Here is a 15,136-nt window from a genome sequence, read left to right as displayed (position 1 = left end):
ATATAGCCATACACCTGACAAGCTATTCTGCACGCCAGTGCACAGCCTCCAGCATGGTTTCCTATCTTCCTCAAGAGGTATTCTACCACGTAATTACAAGGTAAAACCTAGAGGTCTTTTTTTCCCTGCATACCAGGTAGATTTTCATTTGTTTAGCCACAAACAGACCTCTAAATCAATAAATAGATTCCCCATCATGCAGTTAAGGAGTAAACAAACTCATGCACACGCACACACACACACACACACACACACACACACAGTCCCTGGGCTCCTGCTTCAGCCTCTCTCTCCCCTCTGCACTCACCAGCCTGAGCTCCTTCTGGAATTAAGCTACCTGGTCTTTGGTGCTCAGGCCCTAGGATTAGAAGAACAAGGTGACACATATACTCACTGTGAGGAACTGAACAACTGAATAGATAGCCATTTAATTTCTTGTCATTTAGGTTAAAACAAGGGGTAGGGGGGAACCCAGCCCTACCGAGCTACAAGCAGAGTCGTGGGGAGCCACAGCTCCCTTAGCTGGGCTGCACTCAGAGCCACATTTCACCCTAAAACACCCTCATCAGCCACTCCAGATTTCCCACAAACTGCACCTGGGGGGCACAGGGGGACAGCACAGCCCATGTGCAACCCACACTGCACCCCTTTTCCCCCAAGGATGCAGGAGGGGGCTCCTGCTCTCCAAGAGACCCAGGATAAGTCATCAGGTGGCTGCCCACAAGGCCACAACTTCTTGCTTTCCTACCAAAACACAGTCTGCTAACACAACAGTTGTGGGCAAGGCTTTGCCATGCCTTTGTAGGCCACGCTTAAACGGCGAACAAAAGTGTCTTTAGTTTATCTATTTATTTTTGGCGCAGAGGAATGGCTGGGGTCAAAGCCAGTCCCATTCTCAAGCTGTTCTTTGTTCTCTGGTTTATCCAATACCCCCTTATCCCTCTCCTCGCCCTCCCACCTCCCCCTCTCCATTTTACCACAGGTCTTAAAAATTAAGCTGTGCATGAAACCAAACACCACACTTGAACACTGCCCAGCAAATGCTCTTCATGGTCACAGAAGAATACTAATTGACCATAAAAAACGGATAAGAGCAGCATGCCCTTATATGGGCAGAGGCTAGACAAGCATCTGACACAAACATCATTTTTAAAGAAAAAATAATATTTATTTGCAATATAAACAAAGTCCCAATATTGGATCAGTATATATAGGGTCACTAATTTTCCTTCATAACTCAGAAATCAGAACCATTCCTCACTAACAAGCTCTCATTTGTACTGATCAGAAAGATGCATCTTATTTTTTTCCTTTAAAGAAAGAAAGACCACTAACAGCACAGGAAGCCTTTACAAACCAGCTTAGCTGTAACGCAATACAGATGCACTGTCAAAAAATCCCTGAAAAAATAAATTCCTCCATGAGGTAAGATGCAATTAGGATATTCCCAATTTTCTCACTCGCAACCGTACGCCCATTCTCCCTTCCAATGACCCACGATCCCAACATTGTGGCAAACAAAACCCAACAAACAAACAAAAAACAACCAGAAAACAAGAAACAGAAGCTCATTCCAACATTCTGGTAACATCTTGTAACAAAAAGAACAGTTTCAGGATGTGACAGCGTCAAACATTCCTCCAGATGGAGATTTTTTTAATTATTTTTTCCATTTTCTTGAAAAAAGTACAAAAAACTGGATATTTAGAAAAAATCCGTGGCTTTTTTTTTTCTTTCAGTTATGTGAGAGTTAAAGTGGACAGGGAGGGGGGAGAAAGGAGGGACTACATTGCAGCCAATAAAGAAATCTCCAAATCCGTTCTGCCCTCCTCCCAGAAATTATTACCACTTCCTCCCCTCCCAGCTTGGTATAAGGAGTTTGCCAAACACTAGCCAGAAATACATACAAGTCTTCTCAGAATAGAAGGCACGGCATAAAGTTATTCAAAAGAGGAAGAAGGAGGAAAAAAAAAAAAAAATCAGAACCTCTGTCGAAAGCTCCAATCATCTCAGAATTTGCCAGTTAATATATATATTCATATATATATATATATATATATATAAAAATTCTCTGTTACAATGCTCTCCTCCTCACTTGCACATCTCTTCGCGCCCCTCACACGCTCCGTGCGTGACGATTCAGTCCCGTCCCGCTACGCAATCCTGGCTCTGCTCCGGGCGCTCGCTGCGTTCCCCCTCCACCCCGCACACATGGGAAAGATTCGAGTGTGCACAAGAAACGCCAGCATCGCAACTACCTTCAGTGCTCGGGAAGCTGGGATGGTTTCGGGCCAGCTGGATGACGTTAAGTCAGTCAACAGGCAGCAGAGAATGAAGCCGGGCTCAGACATGCTTCTACCAACTCTGGAGGCTACAAGAGTTTTACCTCTGGCAATAGCAAACAGTGTTTTTTTGGCAGGGGTGGCATTAAAAAAAAAAAAAAAAAGGAAAAAAAAAAAAAAAAGAGAAAGCTTGCGGCTTAGTCACCTTGGCTGAATCAGTGCAGAGTTTGTGATTGTGAGTGCAGGAGTGGTGAAGGGGTTGCGTTTAAGCCCAACTGGCCTTCACACATAACAAAGCTTCCTACTAGATGCTAACAACAACAGCAGCAGCATGTATCTCTCTCTGGAGTACCCAGTAATATGCCAGGACATACCAAGGCTTCACAAAGTGTGCAAAATGCATTTGGTCAATATAAACATTTGATTAAAAAAAAAAAAATAAATGATCAAACAAGAGACAGAATAAAATACTGGTTTTGCAACCTCGTCTGTACAAACAGTCAGGAACTTACATATTTAAAAAGAGTTTGAACCCAAAGCTCGAGTAAGATCTACCTTTTTTTTGTTTGCTTTTTTTAAATCAAAAAAAGTAAACTTGGGTTTTAAAACAGTCTTGGCCCAACACCTTTTGTTCACGGTTTCCAAGTGCATAAATCTCCTTATTTTCCACAGCAAGCTAACCCCTGGTAGCTCTTCGCACGTGTGCGTGTTCTGACAGTCCCAATGCACCCAGGAAAGCGGTTATTGCCGGTGACAGCTGCGTTCAAAATGCTGTAACATCGCCCGTATTAAATAACCCCCTGTAAAAACACTACCTCTTGGAACCACTTGGATCAGGATACTAGTGAACGGCATTAGCCTTCCTAAAGCAGCGATCAGGCACCTCTGCCCAGAGAAGCTACTCCTTCCAGAGCTGCCTGGCAAGACAGATATTTTCGTAAGAGTTGAAATGCTCAAGAGAAGCGATTCGATGCTCGAGTTCCCGACCAGGCAGTGTCCTCTTCATGTGGACTCCAGGGTGTTCAGCTGAAACAGGTTGTGGTTGGTGGGGGTGGTGAAGTAGAGCTGTTCACTGGGCGAGCGGTTGTCACAAGGGCTGTTGAGTCCCAGAGTCCTCTCAAAGTCCAGGAGTTGGCCCATGAAGTTAAAGTTTGGGGAAATGTTGGATTTTTTCCTTTTCACAAAGTCATAGGCATCATTCAGGGACAAGTTGAGTTTTTGCATCAAGTAGGCGACAGTGACTGTTACGGACCGGCTGATGCCAGCGAGGCAGTGAACAAGGATCCCACACTTCTTGGAACGGGCCTCATCTGAAACAAGACAAGGGGAAGGGGGAGTCTATTATTCTGCACCAAAAATGCACGGCTTTGGAGCAGGGCCAGGTGGCAGCTGTGAGCTCCTAGGACCAGGATGACTGCCAGAACTGGATCCCCTGCTCCTACTGACACCATCTCATGTCCCTTTGACACCCACATCTCTTCCCACAGGGCTCCCAAGATATTCCCACTCGGGAATATCTATTGTTTAGCATGGCAAAGCTGCACATCCCCAACAAGGCCAAGCATCTCACATGCTTGAGAAGTATGAATCAAGTCTAGCAACACATCCCTCGCCTAGGGAGCATCGGTGTCCTCTATTCAGGGAGCTGGAGTAACCCAGAGGAGGCAGATGGAGCTGGAGACAACAGCTCCAGGGAGATGCTGGTGGCTGGGCACAGCACACCCACCTCAACACCAACTAACTGGGGAAGGCTGTGCGCTCAATGCAAGGCTGCAGCCCAGAAGCACATGAGCTACTATTCTCTTCTGCTGTTCTTGTCCTCCTTCCACTAGAAAGTTACATGAATGTAGTTGATGCCAATTTAAGCAAGAGTCTGAAGTGCAGGAACTTCCCTTATTGTGAAATTGTTCTTTAGGATCGACAGAAATGCACTTCACTACAAACAAACGCTTGTGTTGGAGGAGGCTCTCAGGATGAATGGTAGCGGGAAGCAGGAATGCAGGCTGGACCAAAAAATGGCGAGAGAACAGCAACGAAATTTCCCCTCCCTTGCCACCGACTGAAAAGCACACACACACTCATTGTCTCTCGCGCAGCCGGAACAGCGTGATCCCTTTATGAATTGACATCTTAGTGCTGAAAGAGGGACACGCCACTGAGAGCACTGAATGCACGCAAGTAGCCAGCACTGCTTACTTCTGGGCAGCCCTATTTGAAGTCAGTCATTTCACTGAGAGCTTGGCGGGGATGGAGAAGGTGGCAGGAGAAAGAGGATCGTTGGGAGAAGCCGGAGGTAAGAGACACTCTGGCACCATAAGTGCAGGGAAGGGCAAGGAGGATGCAGGCAAAACAAAATCCAGACTCAAGCCACAACAGAATTTCTGCCCAGCCTCCAAAACCGGGCAAGAATTTCCAGGATGGTGGGCAGTCACCCTCCAGTGTACCCAGCCCTCCTCACAGGCTCTGCTATTCAACATTTTTCCAGACATTTTTGCCTTTCATCTGACCTGCACAGCATTTCTTGGTGTTTGGGTTTAGAGTGAGGTAATCCTCCATTTCCTGTCATTAACTGGAAAGCACAAGCTCGGTGTGCACAGAGACAGGGACTGACTGGCGCAGAGGGATCCCAAATGCCACATGTCAGCAGGAACCCGGTACCTCACCCCAGACGTTTCACACCACGCTCAGCGCAGGAAGTGCGGACGGGACATCAGACGGGTCCCTGTTGCCACACTGAAGCAGCTGCTTCTGACCACAACTGTATTACTAGAGGTCAGAAGCTGGGGGCAAAGGAGAGCATGTGGGAACCAGGGCTTCCGAAGGCTGAAGAGCAGCCAAGGATCTACTACTGCTCTGCCCCATTTCAGGCCTTAACGGCACAGCAAGCACAAGCACTGGGGTCTGAAACTAGGGCAACAAAGCAGCACTGAAATGGGCTGCACAGGTTTCAGTCTGAAGGTAAAAGGTCCTCCCTCTCCTTTATCTATATCAGTGCTTTCAATCAGATATGAGTCCATGGGGTTTTTAATAGTTAATGGGGGTATTACTACCCGTGCCATTCACTCCCCTAAAACAGAACTGATTAGACAATGACCATCACAAGCAAACAGCACAGGTCAGGCTGGAAGTGTATCAGCCTGACACACACTTCCCAGAGAAAGAGAAGCAATTTTCAAAGTCAAGACCAGCCTGAGAGAAGAGATCTGCCTCCCTGTACCACCCCCCCTCACCAGCCAAAGCTGTCTCGGGGGCTTGTCTGCAGAGCAGCTTTTCTATCTGAGCTCTGCAGTACAATTATAATCACTAACTCATCGTGTTGACACTTACCTTAGGAAAAGTATCCATACAAGGAGTTAGTTATGCTAGGGTGACTTACAGCAGGATCCCAACTAGACTAGCAAATCCCCTTGGGAAAACACACACACACTTTTAACCACACTTGGGGCTAAGGAATCGCTGGCACCAGTCACATTAATGCAACTCCCATCAACACTCATTCCTCCAAGCAAAGCAGGCAAAGGAGCTCCCCAGTGCCTGGGTTCAGCCATTTCTCTCAAGTGGAAATCCCCATACAAGGGCAAGAGGCAGCGGGGCCGGTCCGACCACTCGCAGGTAACTCAGCTGAGGTGCTGCAAGAGGGCTGAATTTGGGAAGGGGAGGCCTCCCTGAACCCAGCCAGGGTGACACACACCAGAAGTGCCACCCTGGCAGCACGACACTCAGCTGCTAAGCTGCTGCTGGTGCCGATGCCGTGCCCCGGAGAGGTGAGGCTGGGGATGAGCAACAGCCCTGGGAAGCGGCACACCACATTCCCAAGCGGTGAGTGTGAAAAGAGATGTTTTGCCAACTACCTACCAATGAAAGCAATGGCCTCGGGAAAGAACTGCGAGAGGTTCTGGCTCCAGTGATCCGAGATGGGGATCTGCTTGTACTTGAACTCCCCGTCATGCTCAAACATGTTTGGCAGGTTAGGAGTCACATTCAGGATGTATTTAATGCCGTATTTGCCCAGGACGTCCAAGTTGGTTGAATCTTTGGCACAGCCCAGGTACAGGTAAGGTAGGATCTGGACCGGAAAGGCAGGCTGATTGTTAGGGATGGGACTCCCATCTGACTCCGTGGCACTGCTGGGTTCCCTGTCGGATTCGCCATCCGAGCAGTCGGAACTTATCCGCAGCCCTCCCAGGCCAAGGACCGACGCTGGGGGAGAGTTGCTGGGTGAGGAGCTGTCGAGGTTCGTCTCGCAGTGCTCAGAATATTCGGTCTGAAACTTGTTAAAGCCACCTGGGAAGAGGGAAAGGAGAGAGGGAAGGGGAGAGACAGAGAGAAAAAGATGTTTTATTCTTCAGAATGGGGAATTCTTCTACCTGTACACATGTGCATGTTACTTTGAAAGTCTCTGCCAGCAAAAAGTTGGTATCCCTTCAACTTCACACCAAGAAAGGCATTCCCCTGCTCCCTCATCTTCCCTGGGCAAACTGCTACTGAGCAAACCGGTCCCAAGAAACCAAAGAGTGTTTCTTACAGTTTGATATTGCTGGTGATAAACAGGGGCCAAATCTCAACCACGAAAGAAATAAACATCCAAAAATAAAATCAGTGTCAAGAGACAATCTCGCCTTGTTTAGTTTCTCAAAAATATGGGTCTGGGGCAGTTCAGGCAAGAGCTATTGTGCCACCTAGATAGGAAAGCACAAAAGTATCTGTGTCTGAAAAGATAAATCAAGAACAACCACCAAACCCCAATGAAACAATACATCTTCACACAGAAAAAAAGACCCTAAAGTTTTGCCAAAGAGTGATCCTCACAGCTATTTTATCACAACAAACACGTTTTGTGACAGGGCAGCGTCACAGGTTTGTTCTTCACCCAAACCACATCAGGACCGCAGAGGGATGGGACTCTACGTATTTTCCCTTAAGTCCTTTTCTCTGGCTCCTCGGCTCAGCGGCTTGGGAAGGAAGGCAGAGGTAGGGAAGCAAAAACCCCACCGATCTACCTCCTTTCCAGGCAATATTAAACCGGAGCTCAGCCATCGGGATCTGACACTGACAAATGGTCTAATTAGAAAAGGCTCCTGGAAACTTCGTTAGCGGGTTCGGCGGTTGTGGCGGGGTCACTGAGCAGGACAGACAGCTCCTGCCACATCCATTCATGAAAAAGGCTCGTCCTCGCCCTCTTCCTCCCCCCGCGCAGCCAGACAGCGCCGAGGAGCCATTTTGGAATTTTAATTGGAAACATTTCCCACCGAGGCTCCCGGAAAAAGGCAGAGAAAGGGGCTCAGCTCCTCCCCTGCCCATCAGGGAGAGCTTAGGAGTAACTTCAAAGCCGCTCCTTCCTGCCTAGGGATGAGGAACGACGGGGAGAGAAATAGGAATACAAAGCGAGGGATCAACGGAGCCCATGGGAAACCCCAAACCGGGATGGGATGATGGGATGGGGGACTCGCCCACCAGCACGGGCAGGGATGGGAGGATCGAGGGGGGAACGGGATCAATCCCTGTGCTTGCCCCCTCTCCATGTTTTTAAAGGAGGCTTGTGTGGGCAGTGCAGCCCTATGAGCTGGTCCCCAAATACCTGCCTGTTCCACTGCCACCCCAGCCCGTTACCAGGGACTCCCCGTCTCCCCAAAAAGGGTCTATCACGGAGCAGCAGTGTTTTTTAAAGAGCCGCAAGTGGCAACTTTCTTGACCACTCTCCCACACACACACACTCCTCCGCTCTCCTGTTATTCCTGCCTCAAACCCGCCACCCAGCGACCGGACTGGGAGCACTGGGAGGATGCGAGAAGGGTCCCAGCAGCCCAGCTGTGGGCTCTGCTCAGCCCGCTGAGATTTTTCAAAATCTCCAAAAAAAAAAACCCCCAAAAAAAAAACCAAACACAAACCAAAAAAAAAAAAACCCAAGCACGAAGTCCCCAAACCACCGCCAGTCCTCAGGAAAGGGCATGTGCGGGGTGCGGGGCTCGGCTCCCCCGCAGCGCAGCTCCGCGCTCCCCATCGCCCTGCCCCGGGGGAGCAGCCGGGCTGCCCCTTCCCAAACCCGCCGGCGCTGCCAAGGAAAGGGGAAGGAAAACCCAAGCGCTGGCTTTTCGGAGATGGGGGAGAGGTAAAATAACATGAGAAGGCTCCTGCCCCCCCGCAAATCCGGCCATCCCTTCCGAAGGAGAGCCCCCGAAAGGCTCTCTCGGGGGAGCGCAGGCGAGGGGCTCCCCGGCGCTGCCCGGCCGGGGTCGGCTTGGGACGGGGCAGCGCCGGAGGGGCCGTCCCGGCGGCGGGGCTGGGGGGTTTCTCCCGCCGCTGCCGGGGAGGCGACGCAGGAAGAAACGGGGCGCTCCCGACTGCTTCCAGCCTGCGACCATTTTGTGCGGGGGATTAAAGCGGGATGCATAGGAGGGGGGGAAAAAAAATACATACAGAAAAATAAAAATAAAAATAAATCAGGGAGAGGGGGTGAGGGGAGGAAGCAAAACAATCCAGCCACCTCCGGCCGACTAGGGGATGGGCGCCGGGGATACAGCGGCCGGCCAGGGGCTGCGGAGCGGGACGCGGACAAGGGCTGCGGGAGCGGGACGCGGCGGGAGGAAGGGCGGGGGGCACCTCACCTTTCAGGTAATAGGCTTTGCAGCCGTCATCGCGCAGCTTCTGGAGCAAGAGCCCCAGGACGGAGGTGGCGGCGCCGCTGTCCTGCCAGTCGGCGGTGGCCTCGTCGTAGAGCAGCACGGTGTCGGCCTTGCAGCGCTTGACGAAGCGCTCCTTGTCCTCGTGGTTGGGGATGATGGAGCGGATGGGCAGGTTGCCCTTCTTGAGGCGGCGCAGCATGAGCCCGGGGATGGCCAGGTTGATGGCCGTCTCGATGTGCGAGCTCTCGAAGAGCTCGTGGGGGCGGCAGTCGAGCAGCAGCAGCGAGCGGCCGCCGCCCGACTCCAGCTCCTCCTGCAGCCACTCCGCGCTCTTGCACGGCATCGCCGCAGCCATGGGCGCCCGCGGGGAGCTCCCCCAGACCTGCGTTTTCATGGGGCTCGGCAGCGGCGGCCGCCAAGCGCCCGGCCCCACCGGCCACCCACGCGGCGTCCGGACGCGGCCCCCGCTCCCGCCGGTCGGTCCTTGCGCTGCGCCGGACGCGGCTCCGCTCGGCACGGCCGTGGGGTGCGCGCTGCTGCGGCCCGGAGCGCGGCGGCCCCCGCTCTGCCCTACGCGCTGCGCCCCATCCCGGCGGCCTCAATTAAAGCGGGGCTTCGCCGGCGGCTCGGCGTGTCATGCCTCGGGAGGCGGGGCGGCGGCGGGGCCGGGCGGCTCAGCCCCGCCCGCAGCGGCCGGAGCGGCGCGGGCGGCACCGCGCACACGCACAGGGCGGGGCGGCCCCGCCCCCGCCCGCGCGGCCCCGCCCCCGCCGCGCCCCCAGAGCCAATGAGGCGCGGCCTTGGGCAGCGGGGCGGCCATATTTGGGCATGGGCGTGGCCACACGCGGGCGGGGCGGGGCGGCGGCGGGGGCAGAGCGCGGGAAGGGGGCGGCGGTGCCGCCGACGGGCACAGCGCGTCCCGCCGGGGCTGCCCCTGCTCACCTCCGCTGGATCGCGGGCTGGGGTTTAATAAAAACTTCGGGGAGTGAGGTGACCCGGTCCACGGGCCGGCGGGCGCGGAGGCCCTCCTGGGTTTTGAGTGGGTCGTGCCGAGCCCTGCCTCGGTCTCTGACAGCGGCGCACAGTTCCAAAATAAAACCCACTGGGACTCATTAAGCTTCCGCATTCCCTTTCGTTCTCCGGATGAGCTTCAAAACAAATAATTTTATCCGAAAATATATTATTTTATCTGTTCATCCCTGTTTATTTTTAGAGTATCTTCCCTGCTGGTATCCACTGCTATAAATACAAACGTTTTGTGCTGCAAGACTGAAATTTCAGGACAGGAATGTAACTGGAGGCATCCTTTGGTTTCCTTCCATCTTTTTACGTGCCTTTTCGTGTGAATCAGTCCTCTGGTACCAGAAGTTTTCTGTGCCCCACACAAACTGTTCCTGTTACAAAATAGATTTGATCTTTCTCTTTTTAATGAGCAGGATGACATTAAAAACGTGGTTCTGTATGAGCCACTTCTACTGCAGTCTATTTTCACCATGCAGACAGTCAAACACTGGTGGGTTGCTCAGAGAGGTTGTGCAATCTCCATCCATGCCGAGTTCCAGCTCGGCACATCCCCAAGTAACCTGGTCTGACCTCAGGGCTGACCCAGCTTTCAGCAGGAGGTTTGACTGGAGCCCTCCTGTGGTCCCTTGTCGCCTGGGTTATCCTACAATCCCTTGCTTTCCAAACTCCCGTGGGCATGAATGGGAGGGGGAACTGTTCCTTCTCCCTGGTCTGGGACAGATGAGCCATTCCTTTTTTCCCCCCGAAATTTTCATGTCTTTAGCGACTTACTGTAAACTTTCTTAGCCAACACTGTTACAAAGGGAAGAGTCAGAGTCTGTCTCACCAGCAGATTCTCAGGCTCAGCGACCTGACTAGGTCTCAACAGGGTTTTTTCTCAGCTGGCTGAATGTCAAGATCTGGGCTGTAAGTTGTGTAACAGGAGAGATATTGCTCTTAAAACACTCCCCCTCACGCAAACAAACACGTGCACACACACAAAATCTTAGTTGTAGTATCATTTAAAATGGTGCTGTCCAAATGACATTGTCTCAAGGCAAAATTTCAAATTGAATTGTATTTGAAGATGCTTTTTATCCGGTCAAAATCTGCTCTTCTTAAAGCCAAGATCTACAACTGAAACCATTACGGAGCCACTGTCTCCTCAGTGGTCTGTTATATACCCTCAAGACATCAAATATCCCAAGAAGGCTGTATTCCCGTGCCTTTAGCCCAAAGGCAGCACTCAGCTGCGCTGGGGTCCCTGCCTCCTTTTAGTCTAATTCCTAAATCTGGATTCTAGTGAAAATACCGACTCAAGACTTGACCACATGCTTAACTTCGAGCACAACGAGCATCTCGTTGCAAAACACTCTGTGATTTCAGGGGGGCCACGCTCTGAACCGCTCGTGGATTTCATTGGCATCAGCAAAATAAACGCCTTGTTCTACATCGCCTTTTTTGTGTGACTCAAGTGTGCCCGAGAAAGCGGAACAGCAGAAGCTGTCCACTTCCCCTTGCCCGGTTTATTTTTACCACTGGTTGCTGTGGGAAGCTATTGTGATTCAGTGTGGCAGTAGGAAGTTCCTAACGCTGCTCTTGCAGCAGAGGATGTTGAGGTTCTTATGCAAGCCACAGGCACAGTGAAAATAGCTGACCTTTCAGAATGTTTATCAAAGCACCTTCAATTCACAAGGGGAACGGCAGCGGGTTGTGCAAAGAACTTAAATCTGGGTCTAAAGTCTTTGTTGTGCTGAAAACAGCCCAGAAATCTTAGGGGGACTCGTTTTTGGTGGTGCGAGGGAGGCAGGTGTAACCGCCGGCGTGCGGTCCTGTGAAACCAGAGGAGAAACGTTTCACCTCCACTCTGCGGTCGCATCAGCAACCACACAAGTTTCGGGACAGGCTCCAGGCACATCACCTGCAGAGGCAAGACCAGATTTCGCCCTGACGAGGGCGAAAGTAAAAACCGTCACTTAACGCCTGTGTGACATTCTTCTGCCTGCCCAGCCAGGAGCTGAGGGACATAGGAAGAGCTTCCCCTCGCCTCTCCCTTCTCCGGGCCCTCAGGGGTAGGGGTCATGCTGGTGGGTCCCCCCTGCAAGCCCGCATCAGGCACGGGCAGGGCGGGCAGCGCGGCGGGCGGCGGGCACGGGCAGCGGTCGGTGCCAGCCCGTCGCCGTGCTGCCCTCTGGAGTCAGCCGCTCCAAAGTGCGCCTCAGCCAAAGCCAAAGGGGCCATCCTGCCAGGCTCTGCATCCTCCAGGGGCTGACATCCAGCGGGGGTGTTCTCCCGTCAGAGAGATCTCTCCTCTACAGAGAGTCCTGGGCATTCCCTCGAATCCCCACCCAAGAAGAAGGGACCTCAACCCCGCGAGGTTTCCCAAAACATAGCACGCAGGCTGGGGTCAGGTGCATCAGCACCTCCTTCAGCCCAGCTGGGCTGGCAGGGCCTCAGGGATCTTGGTGGTGTTTGTCTCACCCTGTAGGAGGCTTTGCTGACAGGCAGAAGATCAGCACATGTCCAGAAATGAATGGGTAGCTTTCTGCTCAGCTCCAGAGTCCCAAGTGCTTGTGACAAGGACAGCCCAAAGCAATAACCCCTCTACACATGGATGCATAGAATCATAGTATATCCTGAGCTGGAAGGGACCCACAAGGATCATCATGTTCAACTCCTAGTCCTCCACAGGAGCACCCCAAGAATCCCACCATGAGCCTGAGAGCACTGGTCAAACGCTTTTTGAGCTCTGGCAGGCTTGGTGCCATGACCACTTCTCTGGGGAGCCTGGGGATGCCATCATCTCTGTTCTGTGCCACCACAACTGGCCCTGAGTTTCTAATGTGGGTTGTGTGCATCTTTCTGGTTGCTTTTCTGCTGTGGAAAGACTCTCTCCTCCAACAGACTTTCTACTTGATGCCCAGCACAGTGACCAGGCAACTTCCCCATGCCCACAGCCACATCTTGCTGGCTTGGCTTCACACTGCTTTTGTCTTCATCTGTCCCCATCTCCCGTGATGCCAACACAGGTGCCATCTCAGATTCCCTGTTTCCATCACCACCACCTCTCCTTTCCCAGGTTCTCTGACTGCAGAGCCCACAGACCATGTTTTGATGTTCTAGAAACAAAGACCATGAGTCATGGCAGAACACAAGGGAAGTGCATCGTTAGCAGATGTCTGCCCAAAGCCAGGCCCTGACACCCCCTGCAGTGGCATCGCTCCCAAGGATGTGACAGACGCTACTTTGAGCCAAGGGAGGAGCCAAAATATGAGTAAATGGCAGAAAGTGTCACACCCCAAGGGGACACACACACCCCAGTGGGGTACCTACAGCTTAGGTGAGGGCTGGGGTTCCCAAGGATTTGAAGAGTAAAGCTAATTAGAAGCTGGTCAGAAGTTAACACACATCTTCTTCTTAAAAATGAACCTCTGGAAAGCTTTTGTTTCTTTTTAACATGCACTTTCTCCACAACATTGCACCCTAAAAGGATTTTCCTTCCAGTTTCAGCTGTGAAAGCAGCCTCTCCCACAACAACTCTGGGCTGTAGCAGCTAAACCTTCCCAGGACTTACCTTCTCACTGCTCACTCAGCTGTTTGCTACATCTAATAAGAGGTATCAGGTATGATTTGTGGCCCAGATATCAATCCATAAAGCTACTAAGCTCCTTCTAACAGGAGTCTTCACCCGTCTCAGATGCCTGTGGCCAAATATCAATCAGTACTAAGAGAGGAAGCTCCTTCCTGGAAGTTTAATGTTGGACTAGCAGCTCAAAGCAGTGTTGTGTGAGCAGAATTTCAGCTGGGAATTTGCTCAGGTAGCGTGGGCTGCCAGGGCAGGGCAGCTTCTCCCTCGCTCTGTGACGTTGAGTGAAATCACAATTTTCTGTACTGCACTCTTCCCATCTGCAGAATGGGGCTGGCACCTCCCATCACCTTTGCAAGCATTTGGGTGCTAGGGAAACAGGCAGGTGGGCTGGAGTGATGTTAACATCCTCTTGCAGTGCTGAATTTCTAGGACTGAAGCACATTTTTCTATCTTAAAAAAAAAAAAAAAGACTTTTTGTTTAACTTCAGTTTTTCTTCCTAATTACTGAATTGAAGTAGGAGTTATTTTGTCAGGAGAGGGCACTTGTTGATGGTTTACCCCATGTTTCATTAATGCATGTAAGAGGTTAACTCCTGGTAGAGAACAGATGCATGGTTTTAACAGTGGAAAAAAAAAAAGCCCCAATTTTACTTTCTACTCCTGCACTAATTTGTGACTATTTTTATCAATGTTAACACTGAGCCAGGGTAAAAATACTCCCTAGAAAGTTTAGAATTTACATTTGCCTTCATATATATTCAGCAGAAATCCAGCTCCCCAGCCTCCGCACTGCCTAATCCGGACTCATTAACTTCACCCACCCCCGGGAAAAGTGTCAGATGACTCTGGCCTGGCGAAGCCCTTCACCCACAAACGCTCAGCAGGAGGGTCCAGGTCCCCTGTCTGCGGCAACCCAGCCCTGTGGAGCACCAGCTCTGACACTGCAGGCATCCAACTCAGCCATGGGAACAGATTCACCCTTCCCAACGCAGCCCCACTTCAGGGAAAAGTCTCCATCGGGCTCCATCCTGTGAGACTGCTGAGCCCTGGCAAAGACCTTCTGCCCTGCTGCCCCAGTACAGCAGATGGATGAAGGCTGGGCAAGAACTCCCACAAGGAGAAACCTTCATGGAGCATCTTGTGAAGCACAAGGCAGCCACAAGCGCGTGGAACCGGCATCTCCAGGTCCTGGGGTGCTGCCGCTTTTTCTCTATTAAATGGACAACATTTGCCAGTCTGAGATGCACTTTTGCTGCACAGCTGGAGCCTTTCAAGTCAATGTGTCACTGAATTCTGCTCCAAAGACAGCTAAATTGTTCTCTGGCATGTTCCTGCAGAAGAAGCAAACCAGCCCCTCCTGTGCAAAAGCCAGAGAGCACATGCAGTGTGTGGGCAGCCAGGGGCTGTTCTCATCTCACAGTGGTCACAGCAGCTCAGAGGGGCTGAGGCTGGGAGTCCCTCTGAGGAGTGTCCAGTCCAGCCCGTGTCTCACAGCAGTGCCTGTTAGAGCAGGTACCTCATCCCAGTTGGGTATCCCAGTATCTCCAAATAATGGACACCCCACAGCTTCTCTGGGAAACCTGATGCAGTATTTGACCACCCTCACAGAGAAAAAGTGAACTGCCATTTCCCACGCTTCA

General features: G+C 51.7%; 1 protein-coding gene across 1 annotated transcript; it reads right to left on the bottom strand.

Moving 5' to 3' along the window:
• Positions 1 to 1,143: 1,143 nt before the first annotated feature.
• Positions 1,144 to 9,513, bottom strand: DUSP7 (dual specificity phosphatase 7). Its single transcript, XM_064667793.1, has 3 exons — positions 8,888 to 9,513; positions 6,138 to 6,566; positions 1,144 to 3,592 (listed from the first exon to the last, which is right to left on the bottom strand). Exons 1-3 carry the CDS (start codon positions 9,297 to 9,299, stop codon positions 3,285 to 3,287), a joined length of 1,149 nt encoding a protein of 382 aa, XP_064523863.1. The 5' UTR covers positions 9,300 to 9,513; the 3' UTR covers positions 1,144 to 3,284.
• Between the last annotated feature and the right edge of the window lie 5,623 nt (positions 9,514 to 15,136).

The sequence above is a fragment of the Pseudopipra pipra genome, chromosome 11 (assembly GCF_036250125.1).
Source record: "Pseudopipra pipra isolate bDixPip1 chromosome 11, bDixPip1.hap1, whole genome shotgun sequence".
Taxonomy (NCBI): Eukaryota; Metazoa; Chordata; class Aves; order Passeriformes; family Pipridae; genus Pseudopipra; species Pseudopipra pipra.
Note: the sequence above shows the minus strand (reverse complement) of the source record. Positions and strands in the feature narration are given on the sequence as shown.